Source organism: Pongo abelii, chromosome 6 (assembly GCF_028885655.2).
Source record: "Pongo abelii isolate AG06213 chromosome 6, NHGRI_mPonAbe1-v2.0_pri, whole genome shotgun sequence".
NCBI classification, from domain to species: Eukaryota; Metazoa; Chordata; class Mammalia; order Primates; family Hominidae; genus Pongo; species Pongo abelii.
Window position 1 is genome coordinate 136244174 of NC_071991.2, and position 16927 is coordinate 136261100.

At 47.6% G+C, this 16927-nt stretch overlaps 1 protein-coding gene across 5 annotated transcripts in view; it reads right to left on the reverse strand.

The window, feature by feature from the left end:
• KIAA1549 (KIAA1549 ortholog) overlaps positions 1–16927 on the reverse strand; it is a 282292-nt gene that overhangs the window by 156663 nt on the left and 108702 nt on the right. For all 5 annotated transcript variants that reach the window (XR_010140939.1, XM_054560668.2, XM_054560669.2 and 2 more), the window contains 4 exons: positions 13541–13746; positions 11922–12145; positions 10363–10516; positions 3529–3846 (listed from right to left, as the gene is read on the reverse strand). Coding sequence is in view for 4 of the 5 variants with exons in the window: in XM_054560668.2 (XP_054416643.1) it covers positions 3529–3846; positions 10363–10516; positions 11922–12145; positions 13541–13746 (902 nt within the window). In the remaining variant the exon portion in view is untranslated. The remainder of the gene's footprint in view (positions 1–3528; positions 3847–10362; positions 10517–11921; positions 12146–13540; positions 13747–16927) is intronic.

Genomic DNA, 16927 nt, shown 5'->3' on the forward strand with positions numbered 1-16927 from the left:
CCCCGTCTGGGAGGTGAGGAGTGCCTCTGCCCGGCCGCCACCCCGTCTGGGAGGAAGTGAGGAGCACCTCTGCCCGGCTGCCCCGTCTGGGAGATGAGGAGCACCTCTGCCCGGCCGCCCCGTCTGGGAGGTGAGGAGTGCCTCTGCCTGGCCGCCACCCCGTCTGGGAGGAAGTGAGGAGCACCTCTGCCCGGCTGCCCCATCTGGGAAGTGAGGAGTGCCTCTGCCCAGCCGCAACCCCGTCTGGGAGGAAGTGAGGAGCACCTCTGCCCGGCTGCCCCGTCTGGGAGATGAGGAGCACCTCTGCCCGGCCGCCCCGTCTGGGAGGTGAAGAGTGCCTCTGCCCGGCCGCCACCCCGTCTGGGAGGAAGTGAGGAGCACCCCTGCCCGGCTGCCCCATCTGGGGGATGAGGAGCACCTCTGCCCGGCCGCCCCGTCTGGGAAGTGAGGAGCACCTCTGCCTGGCCGCCACCCCGTCTGGGAGGAAGTGAGGAGCGCCTCTGCCCCGCTGCCCCATCTGGGAAGTGAGGAGCGCCTCTGCCCCAGCCGCCACCCCATATAGGAAGTGAGGAGCGCCTCTGCCTGGCCACCCCATCTGGGAGGTGAGGAGCACCTCTGCCCGGCTGCCCCATCTGGGAGATAAGGAGCACCTCTGCCCGGCCGCCCCGTCTGGGAGGTGAGGAGTGCCTCTGCCTGGCCGCCACCCCCTCTGGGAGGAAATGAGGAGCGCCTCTGCTCAGCTGCCCCATCTGGGAAGTGTGGAGCGCCTCTGCTCGGCCGCCACCCCTTATGGGAAGTGAGGAGCGCCTCTGCCTGTCCACCCCGTCTGGGAGGTGAGGAGTGCCTCTGCCCGGCTGCCCCGTCTGGGAAGTGAGGAGCGCCTCTGCCCAGCCGCCACACCGTCTGGGAAGTGAGGAGCGCCTCTGCCTGGCCACCCCGTCTGGGAGGTGAGGAGCGCCTCTGCCCGGCCGCCCCGTCTGGGAGGTGAGGAGCGCCTCTGCCCGGCCGCCCTGTCTGGGAGGTGAGGAGCGCCTCTGCCTGGCCGCCACCCTGTCTGGGAGGAAGTGAGGAGCGCCTCTGCCCGGCCGCCCCGTCTGGGAGGTGAGGAGAGTCTCTGCCCGGCCGCCCCGTCTGGGAAGTGAGGAGCGCCTCTGCCTGGCGGCCCCGTCTGGGAAGTGAGGAGCGCCTCTGCCCGGCCGCCCTGTCTGGGAGGTGTACCCAACAGCTCCGAAGAGACAGCGACCATCGGGAGCGGGCCATGAGGACGATGGCGGTTTTGTTGAAAAGAAGTGGGGGAAGTGTGGGGAAAGGAAGGAGAGATCAGATTGTTGCTGTGTCTGTGTAGAAAGAGGTGGGCATAGGAGACTCCATTTTGTTCTGACTAGGAGAAATTCTTCTGCCTTGGGATGCTGTTGATCTATGGCCTTTCCCCCAGCCCCGTGCTCTCTGAAACATGTGCTGTGTCAACTCAGGGTTAAATGGATTAAGGGCGGTGCAAGATGTGCTTTGTTAAACAGATGCTTGAAGGCAGCATGCTCTTTAAGAGTCATCACCACTCCCTAATCTCAAGTACCCAGGGACACAAACACTGCAGAAGGCCGCAGGGACCTCTGCCTAGGAAAACCAGAGACCTTTGTTCATGTGTTTATCTGCTGACCTTCTCTCCACTATTATCCTATGACCCTGCCATATCCCCCTCTCCGAGAAACACCCAAGAAAAAATATTACCTGACATCAAGTCATCAATGAATAGTTGTTAATAATCTATTTTACCTTCTTTTTTTAGTACTAAGTCTTTGAAATATGGAGTATTTTACTCTTATAGCACATCTCAATTTGGACAAGCTACATTAAAAGTGTTCAAAAGCCACATATGGCTAAGTTGCTAGTGGACATCATACATCCAGAACATATTTTTTGGTCATGGAAAAATATGCAACCAATCAGTTAAGTGGCAAATTTAATAATGTGTCTAAGATGCACAGCCATCTAATTTAAATAAGCCCAGTTTTATATTAACTTTTAAAATAATTTATTAACAGTTACTAAAATTACTGAATATCCTTTTCACTCCGAATGTTTACAGATTCCTTCCCCTGCCACCCGCCTTTGGATATAAGAATAAGAAAGGAAAGTTTCAATGTGAAAGTAATTTTATTTTCATTTTCAACAAAATCATTAAACTACTTTTGATATATGTTAAAAAAAAAAAAAAAAAAAGACCTCAAGGCTCTGCTAAGATGCCCCTCCCACATCGCCTCCCCCCCGCCATAGCACCTTCCACGCTGTACTGGAATGAGTTTTGATTGTCCACGGAGCCTCCACAGGAATGTAAGAACTGGGGGGCAGGGACCTGTACTGTGCACTACTCTGTCTCCAGCACCTAAGCAGAGTGCCTGCGACACAGCAGGTGCTTTGTAAATATATTTGAATGAATAAGCAAATGAGAAAACTTTAAAGTGACCCGATGGCAGCTGTTTCCACATTTATTTTACCACTGAGGTTTGTTCTGTACCATGCATTTCCTGAAATATTATAAACCACCAGTTGTAATTTTGAAGATATTTGTTGGAACAAGCTATATCGTAAGATTAAAAACAGTAAGGATTAGATTGAATGGTATTCCCACCCCACCCCACATGATAGCAGTTCCCCATACTGTAGGCTCTCGGCCTCCCATGCCCTGAAGGAGACAGTCTCTTGCTGAAGGCTTTTACTTTGAAAATTCAAACCCATTTCAGAGATAAAAAAGTATTTTACCATATGTCTATTGCCACCCAATTTCATATAACAAGGTGGACCCAGTATAAACACTCCCTAATAAATTCATATTGTGACCTATTAGTTTCTCTCCAGAGTCAAATCTTAGTCCAATCATTTCATATGAAATTAGCAGAAAAGAATGGCAGCTTTACTTCCTTGAGTTTTACTTCTTCTCCATCTCTCAGGAAGGTAAATTTAAAAGGACTAAGAAAAATACAAATGATAACAAAGGCAGATGAAATGCTGAAATGTCAACCTCCAAGATGGAAAGCTGACATTTGAAAGTGGTTGTCACTGTCCACATGGGGATTGGCTGCCTACAATCTCAGAACCTCAGGGGTCTCTCCAGTACCAGGTGGCCATACAAGAAACTCAACGATTTGGATACGTTCTAAACTGCAACTTTTCTGGAGACATCAACAAGAATACATTTGACGGTTACCCCACCTCCATTCCGTGACACTGTTTTGAACCCAGGAAGATGCTTCCATAAAATCCCCCTCCATTCCTCCACAAAGCAAAAGTCCTCCTGCCTTGGCCTCCTAAATTGCTGCGATTACAGGCATGAGCCTGTAAACCCACAGAAACGGATACTTCCAACATTAAGAATTAATTTAGTAGAAGATAAAAACTAAGACCCATCACCCGAGTTTTAATTCTTATCAAATGCAACCACAGTTTTGTGGGGAGCCTGAAAGTCAGGCAGTAAGGCAACAAAGCTTCAACATCTTGCCAACCAGAGAATTCTAGAAGGCCAGTACTTACACTGCAGGGATTGTTGGCCGTCTGGGCTGGGCTGTAGAAGGACCCCCACTGGGTGGCTCGCCTCTCTTCCCGGGAAGGGGTGCTGTTTGCGGGCAGGCCGGGTGGGACTCCGGGGCCTACACCTGCGGTGCTGGCAGGCTGGCTGCTGGGGGCCACGAGGGCAAAGGCGTCGTCCAGGAGGGAGTGCATGGTCTGGCGTGCCTCCTCTATGGACGGCTGGGGTGGGATGTACTGGGAGGCCGGGAAGGGAAGGGCTGGATACCTCCCCAGTTCCACCGAGGATGGTGTCTGCACATCGGCTGGGAGGTCAGGATCCGACTACAGTGAGAAATGGCAAAGGAAGAATCACACATGAGTTTTTGTGGCAACCCTAAACAGTCTTCCTGACATTGAGGAAAAGTTCTATCATAAGAAGTAAAAAATGACAGTTGAGGCTGTGCACAGTGGCTCACACCTTTAATTCCAGGATTTTGGGAAGCTGAGGTGGAGAAGCACTTGAGGCCAGGAGTTCGAGACCAGCCTGGGCAACAAAGTGAGACCCCATCTCTAAAAAAAAAAAGAAATTAGCCGGGTGTGGTGGTGTGTACCTGTAGTCCCAGTTACTTGGGAGGCTGAGGTGGAAGGATAGCTTGAGCCCAAGAATTTGAGGTTGCAGTGAGCTATAATCGCATCATTGTACTCCAGCCTGGATGACAGAGTGAGACCTTGTCTCAAAAAAATAAAAAAATGACAGCTGAGGAATGTGTATTACATTTCATGGGAAGGAGAGGGGAGGCTTGAACCAGAAAAAAATTGCCAAAATTCAACAATCATTTTTTCAGCAACACTCAAGTATTTACAAGGCATTTCAGTACCTGGAAGTGAACACTTTTACTGAAAGCCCCTAAACAGCCAAAAAACATATTTCAAAGTTTATGTATTGAAAAAAACTACTAAATTTTCCACAGCTGGACGTCAAAAAGTAAAGTAGTCTATTGACTATTAGAAAATAGTCTTACATATCCTTAAAAGATCAAAACTTTTAAAACTATACATATTAAAACTATGTATGTGGGCTGGGTGCAGTGGCTCACACCTGTAATCCCAGCAACTTGGGAGACCAAGGCAGGAAGATCATTTCCAGAGAGGCCAGGAATTTGAGACTAACCTAGGCAACATGGCAAGACCCCCATCTTAACAAAAAATTGCTTAAAAGTTAGCTGAGGGTGGTGGTGAGCACTTGCAGTCCCAGCTACTCACGAGGCTGAGTCAGGAGGATCTCCTAAGCCCAGGAGGTCGAGGTTGCAGTGAGCTATGATTGCCCCACTGCACCCTAGGTTGGGTAACAGAGAGACCTAGACTCTTAAAAAAAAAAAAAAAAAAAAAAAAGCCTACGTACGTATGTAAGCAATTACAATATCTATTTTATGAAAACTATTCAGAACCATTTGTCTTTAAAATGAAGGTATCTCTGGATCACAAGAGTCATTAAGAAAGGTTTAAATTGGCTGGACACAGTGGCTCATGCCTGTAACCCCAGCACTTTGGGAGGCCGAGATGGGTGGATCACCTGAGGTCAGGAGTTCAAGACCAGCCTGGCCAACATGGTGAAACCTTGTCTCTACTAAAAGTATAAAAATTAGCTGGGCGTAGTGGTGCATGCCTGTAATCTCAGCCACTCGGGAGGCTGAGGCAGGAGAATCGCTTGAACCCAGGAGGGGGAGGTTGCAGTGAACGAACTGAGATTGCACTCTTGCACTCCAGCCTGGGTAACGAGTGAAACTCTGTCCCAAAAAAAAAAAAAAAAAAGAAAGGTATAAATTGTGTTCTATACCTACTATTTAAGAGATAGAAATATAAGTCACAATAAAGATTTTTTAAATCTCATTTCCCAATACTGTTATGAGCAAAACACGGTCATAATATATACCAGGTAAACTGTAAGAGACAAAACCAGGAACTAACGAAGAAGAGTCATCCTTTCTGGTCTTATAGGCTCCATGAGCCCAAACAGCATGGTCATTGCAGCAGACACAGTGAAGAGAGAAAAGGTTCTGCCCGAGGGGCTGGGGACCCCATACCCTCTGTGAGGAACGGTGGGCAGCTTCTATCTAGAATGCTTCACTTGCCATGTGCCTGCAGTTTAGCCCAGCTAGTTGGATCACCGTACTTAAGGGGCCAAGGAAGACATTCCCTTACCCATCTGGATCAGTGAGTCTATTACAAAGATAAACTACTCTATAGACACATCCTTAACCTTAGCCCCCTACCTGGAAAATGCTTCTAACAGGTGATCAGTTATTATTCCTGCCAATGTGAACGGCAGTAGGTTCTTAACTCCAAACTGAGAGAGAACCATACAAAATCAGTAAACCCACAGTCAACCCATGGACAGGTTTTGCTTGGCCTACACACTCTTTTAATTGATAGCTATTATTTTAAACATCTGAAAATTTCATAGTAACACTCAGATTTCTGGGTTCTCTTGGTAGAGTCTGAAGCTCTGGCATGACCAGGCCCTCAGGCAACACAGAAACCACCAACTGCCGTGAAGCAGCGACTGCCCTCGTGGGATGGGGTAGGGGCTCTTCTCTCCACGGCAGTCCCCACTGGTGACCTCCCTCTCTTGCACGTGACACTCTTGGGCTTATGAGTCCATTTCTCCCAACTGCAACATCCCAGTGGAGGTTCTACTAAATGAGATTTGTCACTGAGGAATTCTAAGTGAGAATCTGGGGCCCCAAGGTGGCCTCTAGTTGATGATGTCACCTTGGAAGGAACCTGTGCTCCTTTCCTTATGAGGTGGATAAAGGTCCACAGTCATGCCCTTCTCCAATTCTTGATTTTCTTGAGGAGCAGATGAGGAAGCCTGGTCGGCAGTGTACCACTAACCTACAGCTCATGGGCGGAAAGAAGGGAGGGTGTGTCTGGAAGAACAGCCTACTGGTAAGTAAGAGGGTTTCTCCAGAAACAGAAGCAATGTTCCTGGCGGTGATTCCGGTGGCTGCCTATGTGGCTCTACTGCAAGAAAGCAAGTAGTGTGGTGACACAAAAAACTGCAGGCACAAACTGAGATTCCACTGTGGGAAAGGATCTCAGACATTTGGGCAGAGTCCCCAGCGGCTATAACCACTGCCAATCTCATTCTCAGTGGCCAGAATTTCAGAGAAGGCTAAACTTCTATACCGAGAGAGATGATCTGCAGATGGGAAGGACAGTCCCCTTGGATTCCCAATGGCCCCCGTGAATCCTGCCAGAAGGCCAGGAGCTCCTGGGCCAGGACACTTCCTCTTCCTGTCCTTCACCTTCTTGTTTTCTCCTCATTTTGCAGGCGAGACTATCAGAACTTGCAGGCCAAGAAGAGGATTTACTCAATTTCCTATATTCTAACATCTATATTTAGACCATAGATGTTTCACATATAGATGTGTTCAGATACAGTTTATCAGTCTTCAGAAATAAATGTACATCTTTTTACTGTTAGTCATCAAAGTTACAGATTTTGGTGCCTATTTTGTAGTCCTTTGTGGGTGTTGTAAGAGGGTGACCAGACAGCCTGGTTGTCCAGGACAACCCCAGTTTATGCCTGTTGTCCCACGGTAACGATTAATAGTACACCCCCTTACACTTTCAAAAGTGTCTGGATTGGATGACAAATTACATCAAACTTTTTCTGTAAAGGGTCACAGTAAATACTTAAGGTTTTATGAGTCATATAGTCTGTCACAACCACTCAACTCTGCCTTGCAGCAAAAACAGTCATTGGTATCAAGCCAACAAATGGGTGTGGTTGTGTTGCAATAAAACTCTATATAGGCCAGGTTTGGTGGCTCATGTCTATAATCCCAGAAATTTGGGAGGCCAAGGCAGGAGGATCGCTGAGCCCAGGAGTTTGAGACCAGCCTAGGCAACAAGGTGAAACCCCATCCCTACTAAAAATACAAAAATTAGCCAGGCAAGGCAGCATGTGCCTGTAATCCCAGCGACTTGGAGGCTTAGGTGGGAGGATCACCTGAGCTTGGAGAGGTCGAGGCTGCAGTGAGAAGTGATTGCACCACTGCACTCCAGCCTGGGCAACAGAGCTAGAGTGTCTCCAAAAAAAAAAAAATTACTTACAAAAACAGGCAGCTGGCTGGATTTCTACCAAGGCCTGAATTATAATGGTCACCCTCATTACAAGGAACCAAGGAATATTTCTCTTGGCCTTAGGAGAACACACCGCTCAAGGAGAAGATATTTTTGAGGGGAAAGTGGAAAATTCAAGGTAATTCAAAAACACATAGTACTTCCCTAGTATAAGCTTGAAGATGGGGGGGAAAAAAAAAAAAAAAAAAAACCACCCTGTACATGTACCACTGATTCTAAAATAAAAGTTGAGGGAAAAAAAGATAAACTACCTAAGAAAAGATGAGTTCTGAGATAGGCATTATCTTTTAAAGTGTTTCAGAATTCAAAATCTGAGGAAGATTTTTATTTTGGGGAAATCTTTTAAAAAAGGAGCCACTGAAGGCAAGCAGCCTCTGGGGTGGTGTCTTCCAGGAAGAGGCTGCTCTGCACCCACAGGAGGAGGAATCCCTGCACTCTCTGCTAAGGAAAAAAGGAAGAAAAGGATGCTGCAAAGCTACCGCGAAAGAAGGCTGATCTAGAGTCACTGAAACAGGCAAATGAAGACAGCCAGGAGAACACAGGTTCCTCCCCATAAAAAACTCAATCATTTAAAAAAACCAAAGGGAGGGGGACTGAGAGGGTTCCCCACAAATTCCTTTGAGAGAGGAGCCCAGGTTGGCTGGAGAAGTGAAGGGGCAAAAAGGGATGCTGCCCCTTCTGTTAGTTCCACACCACAGCAAGTCTCCACTTGGCACACACAAAAGCTCCGGGTGACAACCCTGGGGAGCCCTCCCCAGATCAAGCCAAACCCCACAGATGCCCAAATACCCCCAGAACCCAACACAGCACAAGAGCACCACCTACTGTAAGAGCAGCCATGCACCACATTTAGAAAGTAACAGGAACTACTCAATTCCTTGTACTGAGGAAGACAGTAGTTTCATTTACAGACAGCCTGACTCTCTGAAATCGCACCGATCCCCATGAGTAGATCAAGAAGGTTGGTCTTTAGGACCCTAGAAATACCGTAAGTTCCTAAGGAAAGGTCTCGTTCTTTCAGATGATCATAATTTAGTTGTATTTAGGCCCCATCCCAGTATAATGTTTGCACATTTGTGTAATTATATTTAGCGTATTTAAGTGCTTGTTATTTATGTAATTTAGGAGAAAAATACAAACCTCAACTAAGAAATGGCTGGTTGCATAAGGTCTATCTAAAGCGATCACATCCATCACAAATCCCTTCTCAAAGGCTGTACTTTTTGCTAACGTGTCTTTAAACCAGGCTGGCTCTGTGAGGGCCTCCAGGAGGTGAAAGCGGCCTGCTGCGGCAAGGCAGGGCTCTCCTGGCATGGAGTTTAGGACGCCCTGTGTTTCCCAGTGCTGCCGGAGTTAGCAGTACCTGGCTCGCCCTCCCTGTCTTGGGGTATCTTTGTGTCTGTATTTCTCATGGGTTGTTAAGTGAGGCTGGTTCTCTCTCCCCTACTCAATGCAGTCTGTGTGTGTGTGCATCTTTCTTACACTATCAATATCTGCCTTTAATACTTCAAGCAAATCTGTCTGGACCTCTTTCACTTTGGAAAAAAATAATCCCTTATTTATTTATTTAGGAACAGGGTTTTGCTCTGTCACCCAGGCTGGAGTGCAGTGGTGCAATCAAAGCACACTGCAGCCTCAACCTCCTGGACTGAAGCGATTCTCCCACCTCAGCCTCCCAAGTAGCTGGGATTACAGGCATGCACCACCACGCCTGGCTAATTTCTGCATTTTTTGGAGAGATGGGGTTTCGCTATATTGCCCAGGCTGGTCTCCAACACCTGGGCTCAAGCGATCCACCCACCTCAGCCTCCCAAAGTGCTGGCATTACAGGTCTGAGCCACCACTCATTATTTCTTAATTTCCATTAATCTCTTTCTCCCATAAACGCAAAATATTTATAAGCAAATACGCTATCTTCTTAGCACTCCAAGGACAGTACAGGGAAATAACACCCTAAATATCCCTCCTCTCATTAGGAAACCCAGCCGAGCTAGCTCTGTCAGTAGAGCATGAGACTCTTGATCTCAGGGTCATGCCCTCATACTTGTAATCCTAGCACTGTGGGAGGCCAAGGTGGATCACTTGAGGCCAGGAGTTTGAGACCAGCCTGGGCAACATGCTGAGACCCCATCTCTACAAAAATTTTTAAAATTAGCTGGGCATGGTGGCACATGCCTATGGTCCTAGCTACTCAGCAGACTGAGGTGGGAGAATTACTCGAGCCCAGGAGGTTGAGGCTGCAGTGAGCCTGGATCACACCACTACACTCCAGCCTGGGCAACAGAGTAAGACCCTGTCCCAAAAAAATAAAAAATAAAAATAAACAATAAAACCAAATAATCCTCTGACTAGGGAGAAGGAAAAAAACCTTGAGGATATTCCTCTCTCTCTGTTTTCCAGTTAACCTCAAAAAAAGTCCCACTGTGAAGTCTGAGAGAACGGGGCTTACGTATAGAGAGGAAAAACACGGAGTGTGTTTCCAGAGGTGGCACTTGGCAGCACCCTGGTTGACAGGACTCAAGTCTCCCCTCAGAAGGGGTGGCACCCCACCCCACCCACTTCATGACCTAGAGCCCTGGTGCATCAGCCATCAGACACCGACACCACACAGGGCGGCAGCCAGTGCTGCTGCTTCTCCTCCCCCTTCAGCGCATCTTTCTAGGAGCCGCCCCCACGCCAGTTCTAGAAACCGGAGTCGGTGGCACGCACTGGGCATCCGATGTAGGCCGAGTTGTGGACGCCGGGGGGCCTCCTGTAGGTGCCGTCGCTGTCCGTGGTGATGAGCCGGTCCTTCTCAGCGTCGGCAGGACAGCCGTTGACCTGGTGTTTCCGGCGAGGCTTGGGAGAACGTTTTATCCGTGAGCTGCCAGGAAAAAGAGAAATTATCTTCGTAGGAAATCACCCTTTTTGCCACTGACTTATCAACTAAACACTAAGTAGCCTGAGTACCTAGGATGTGCTAGCCCCTGGAAACCCCCCATAGGATATAAACGCCATGTACGACACAGTCTCTGCTCTAAGGAAGCTCAGAGCCTACCTAAACAGACCTATTAACCCACGTGGAGCAACACAGAATGATACAAAGCCATTTGTAATCATGACATTCAGAAAAGTCGTCAGTGGGAGCTATTAGTCCCATGGGGCTAGAACTAGGTCTTTTTTATTTTATTATTCTTTTTTTGAGACGCAGTCTCATACTGTCGCCCAGGCTGGCGTGCAATGGCGTGATCTCGGCTCACTGCAACCTCCACTTCCCAGGTTCAAACAATTCTCCTGCCTCAGCCTCCTGAGTAGCTGGGATTACAGGCGCCTGCCACCACGTCCAGTTAATTTTTGTATCTTTAGTAGAGGCGGGGTTTCACCATATTGGCCAGGCTGGTGTTGAACTCCTGACCTCGTGATCCACCTGCCTTGGCCTCCCAAAGTGCTGGAATTATAGGCGTGAGCCACCATGCCCGGCCCAGAACTAGGTCTTGAAAAGTGAATGGGACCTGAAACCAGGAAGGATGTGGGAAGCAGGTGCCAGGGGCAGAAATGGCAGGCAGGTGAATGTTCAGGGGCTACCAGGCCATCTCCTGGGTGGCAGTTCTGTCCGTGTGGCTGACCCGTGAAAAAGAGCTGGAGTGGAGGGGCAGGGCCGGCCTGCAACGGGAGCACGGGACCCAACTGGCAGGCAACAAGAGCCACCTCAGGTTTTGAACAGAGAAAGACATACATGAGAGCCCTGTTTAAGGAAAATACATCTATGTCGGGGGCCGGAGTCTGGGAGACCAGGCGAAGGTAAGACGCCAGATCCTGCAGGCAGCTGTGAGAAAACCAACGAAGATCTGCTGGGCACCGGTCTGGGTGGCTCCGGGAGATGAAAATATTGGAGGTGACAGAGTGGGAGGTGAGGAAGGGCCAAGGATACCACAGAAGGAGCCAGTGTGGGAAGGGAAAGGGTGAGTGCAGTTTTAGACAGGCTGAATTGGAAGACACAGATTAAGCCCCAGGAAATGCCCCGAGGCAGGCGGAGGGGCAGAGGTGAGAACAAAGCCGCCGCCTCCCACACCAAGGTGACCTTCAGCCAGGGTAAGCCTTCCGAGTGGCCTCCGCATCCTTCTGTGCATAAGCCCCTTCAACTGTCTTCAGAGACCTCCATGTGAACACGGATGGGGTCCTTCTGTCACAGGCCCTGCAGTAGCAGAGGGGCTCCTGTCCTGCTCCTGTGCCCCCCGCAGCACCTCTGTGCGCCTGCCCCGCCGCCTAGCTGCAGGACCCCAGCCCACCTCTTCCTGGGCTCTATGAACACGGAGGGCACGCTGGCCGTGGGGTCCAGGATCTTGTCGATCTGCATCTGTGCCCTGCGGTATACCCGGTGTCGCTCCTTGGTGTCGCCCGAGGACAGGTCGTCCACCACCGGGAACTCGTAGTGCCCGCGGCGCTTGGCGCGCAGGCGGATCTTGTTGCGATGGTGCTCGATCTCAGATTTGTGCCGCAGCGCGGTCTGAATCTGAGGAAGGGTGAGGGAGAGAAAGACAGCCATAGAGGTCCCGGGAGGCATCTGGGACACACGCTTCGCAAAGTCTTTGATTTATTTATTTTTATGTTTATTTATTTGACACAGAGTCTCACTCTGTTGCCCAGGCTGGAGTGCAATGGCATGATCTCAGCTCACTGCAACCTCCACTTCCCGGGTTCAAGTGATTCTCCTGCCTCAGCCTCCCAAGTAGCTGGGATTACAGGCATGCATCATCATGCCCAGTTCATTTTTTGTACTTTTAGTAGAGATGGGGTTTCTCTATGTTGGCCAGGCTGGTCTTGAACTCCTGACCTGAAATGATATGCCCGCCTCAACCTCCCAAAGTGCTGGGATTACAGGTGTGAGCCACCACGCCCGGCCAGCAAAACCTTCTAGGAGTGCCTTCCTGCTATGCTCCTCTCCTCTGGCCCACACTTAACTTGCTGTCTGTAAGCTCCACGGAGTCACCGAGAGAGCAACAGGCACAGCCCAGGGAGGAGCAGAGACCCTGCCATCCCACGAGCTTTACCCTCAAGCACTGCGTGGTGCACTGGAGTCTTGTCACCATCCCCCAAAATAGGGAAAAAAAGTCACTCGAACCTTGGAAATCGGCCAATGACAACTTTAAAGAGACATCTGATAACCAGAAAAGAATAAATATTTTCCTCCTTTAGAGATCTTTAATAAATAGGACAGATACAAAGAAGATAATTACCTAGTGTCACCAAAACAAGTTCCCTGACATGAGATCCCCTGCCCCCAGAGTGGTATCCCCAAAGACGGAGACCTGAACTGGGTCGTAGCGTGAGGAGGATCAGAAGCTGAAGTGGCTCTTTCTGAGGAGGGCAGCCCCTGGTCGGCCACACTAACACTTTTCTGAATGTCTGCCAATGCGCCCCAGAGTGTCCATGCACAGTATCTGATCTCCAAAAAGCGTGATGTTTTACATTAAGAATCCCTGTCAGCACCTTATGCCTTTAGTAACCAGTTGACACTTTACCTTGCACTCATTTTCAAACACTGACCCAATAAGAGTGTGAGTTTTTTTTGTTTTTTTTTTTTTTTGAGATGGAGTCTCACTCTGTCACCCAGGCTGGAGTGCAGCGGTGAGATCCTGGCTCAGTGCAAACTCCCCCTCCCGGGTTCAAGTGATTCTCCTGCCTCAGCCTCCTGAGCAGCTGGGATTACAGGAACCTGCCACCACGCCCAGCTAATTTTGTATTTTTAGTAGAGATGGCGTTTCACCATGTTGGCCAGGCTGGTCTCAAACTCCCGACCTCAGGCAATCTGCCTGCCTTGGCCTCCCCAAGTGCTGGGATTACAGGAATAAGCCATCGCGCTTAGCCGAGTTTTTTAATTTACAGACTTTTAAACAAAAGCAAATACCTCTTTGTTGATTTTATTGGTTTCCGCCACTCGGTCAGCTGGGGAGGGGCGCTGGACGGGAGGTGCTGGGATCGGCTGCATGGCGATAAGCTGGATCTTACTGGGGACCCGCCGGCTAGCCTCCGGGGGGCGGGAGATCCTGTCCACGTGCTCGAAGATGGAGGCTGATGAGTGCTGCTCATTTCCCGAACTGGGCAGTGGTGGCCCTGGAACAGAAGGAAAAGCAAAACATATACACAAAGTCATCTAAAGAAACAGCAACTAATCAAAATTGTGAATTATTCTTTAAAGAATCCTTGGATGGGCCTCTGACCAAAAATACATCCCCACTGCAGTAGCAGAATGTTTACAATTTCACTCTCTGAGCTTAAATAGTCTGGGCTATACACTGTATCCTCTAACTTCATTAAAAATTACAAGTGCCCTGAGAAGAGACATGAGGAAATCATTATGATACTGTGTCCAAAACTGCACTGTTTTGTCTAACTGTGGTTCAAAATCTTCATTCAGAAAGAATATAGGACAGAAGGAGCCTGAAGTTGCTCAGTAGTCAATAAGCCATTCACAGAACTCTCAGAGAACACATTTATAGCGGCTCTGAACTACTGCTACCATCTGGGAGGGAGCTCGCCGGAGTGATACAAATTCAGTTGCCAAGGCAATGTCGTACTACAGAGAAAACAGAAGACCAGTACATGCAGGCAAGTACCAGTTAACAATGACCACACTTCTGGCTTTTCAGTTCTGATGTGGAAAGAAGACGAAGTTGAAGACAGGTGAGAAGAAAAAACCTGTTGCTTACAGGGAATTAGTTCCTACTTTATTTATTTTTTTAATTTATTTTTTATTTTTTTGAGACAGAGTCTTACTCTGTCGCCTAGGCTGGATAGTGATTCTCCTGCCTCAGCCTCCTGAGCAGCTGCAATTACAGGTGCGTGCCACCACGCCTAGCTAACTTTTATATTAATACTTTTAGTAGAGACAGGGTTTCACGATACTGGCCAAGTTGGCCTTGAACTCCTGACCTCAAGTGATCCACCTGCCTCGGCCTCCCAAAGTGCTGGGATTACAGGCAGGAGCCACCGGGCCCGGCGCTAGTTCCTACTTTAAAAACAGTTGAAGAGTACATGTATAAATGGTTACATGGCAAATTTTAGGCCATGTATATTTAACCACAATAATTTTCTTAAAAACTAATCAGAACTGTGAAAAAAGAAAGAAATTCAAATGCACAAAAAAAGACAGAAAGGAAACACTTAAAAATATTAACAGAGACTGAATCTTCACATGATGGGTGATTTTTCCCAATGTCTTTTATTTTTGATAATGAGGATTTTCTGTAATAAGTATTATTTTTATAGTAGAGATAATCCCAATACACTTTAATTTTGAAAAGAGAAAGAGAAAAATGAAGACGGGCTGAGTAGAAAGAGCTAGTTACTCACACTTAAGAAGATCAACTGGCCAGGCACAATGGTTCATGCCTGTAATCCCAGCATTTTGAGAGGCTGAGGCAAGAGGATTGCTTGAGCCCAGGAGTTTGAGACCAGCCTGGGCAACATAGTAAGACCTTGTCTCTACAATTTTTTTTTTAATTAGTTGGGCATGGTGGCACATGCCTGTAGTCCTAGTCACTCAGAAGGCCGAGGTGGGAGGATCCCTTAATCCCAGGAGGTAGAGGTTGCAGTGAGCCGAGATCACGTCTCTGCATTCCAGCCTGGGTGACAGAGTGAGACCCTGTGCCCCCCTCCCCCCAAAAAAAAGGTCAACTGATGCCCTTCTTCTAATCAGCCACAGTCACTTCTGGATGCTGCTTTCAAATAAATGGCCAGCAGGCTGACGGGGAATAAGCGCATGCAGAAACTGCTTCTAAACAAAAGCCTAACATTTGAAACTTCAAAGCATAAGTGAAAAACACAAAGGTCTCTCCTCAGTGTAAGAAACATAGATGAGCAAAGCAGTAAGAAGCAGTAGTTGATGTTTCATATAAGGAAAGAACAGCATGGCTATGTAAGTCTGTATTTTCTCTCAATTTGAATTACATTCATTATCCCAAGCAATTAGAAGTTATTTGTCTGATTCTGAATGAATGATGTCTGTCTGAGCCAGGGGGCACCATTGTCTGGATTCCAGCTATGCTCAAGCTTTCTCTCCTGGCCCCACACCTAGAAGGAACCTGACTATTTGTGCATTTGTGCAATGGAAGCACAGCCAGGCACCACTATTCATCGGTGGCAGCTACTCAAGTTGCAGGCATAATGCCTAAAAGGAGATCATAAGCTTCGCCAGACAGGCTAGCCCTGCTAACCCAGACTTACAGAGTAACAACAAATGTCACAGAGGGTAGCCCATTAAGCTACTGATACCTAGAAGTGGGATCATTTTTCTCCAGGGTGGCAGAGACCTCTGGGTTGCTGGGAGACAAAGGTGACAGGCATTAAAAAAAAAAAAAAAGCCCCTCCCCACTGGGCTGTCAGCCCTGCCTGGGTACCACTGGAGCGGCAGCCTGAGACTGGGCTCCTGTCCAGAGCCCGGCTCACCCCCTCCCACTGTAGTCACAGCCCTTGCTTCATCCTCGCTGAACTGTTCACAGACTGCGACCAGAGAAGGAGGGGATGCACAAACCCCGGGCCACTCTACAGAGCTGAGGGACCAAGCGGAGGAGAGGAAATAAGAGGTGCAGAAAATCTTCCGGCTTCCATACTGCCCAGAACCCAGTCCTTCAACATGGCTGAAAAGAGGGGCTTTTAATTTTTTTACATATACATATAATATATATCACACATATATATTATATAATTATATCACACATATATATTATATAATTATATCACACATATATATTATATAATTATATCACACATATTATATATTACTATATATTTTTGTTTATAGAACTGTATATTATATGTAATATATTATATAATTAGTAATTAGTAATATATGACTATCAGTAATTATATATTACATATTACATACTTCTATATCATATATTTATATATATAATTATATAATATATATTATTGTTTGCTATGCATTGCACAATTTTTCTAAAAAAGCTCCCTGGGTAATAATGATTAGTACAAAGTACAATGGACACACAGAGATTAATGCTCTGTGAATCCTGCCTTAAGGCAAGTAGGAACTTGGGATTAAAACACCTTTCTCTTCAATTATTTTTTAAAAGTAATGATATAAATTTTACTATATAGTCAAGATACCTATCGTACCTCATGGTAACTATAATTAGTAACAATATATTGTACACTTGAAAACAGCTAAGAGAGTAGATTTTAAGTGTTATCACAAAAAATAAGTATGAGGTAATGTATATGTTAAATAACTTGATTTAGCCATTTCACAATGCATACACATATCAAAACATCA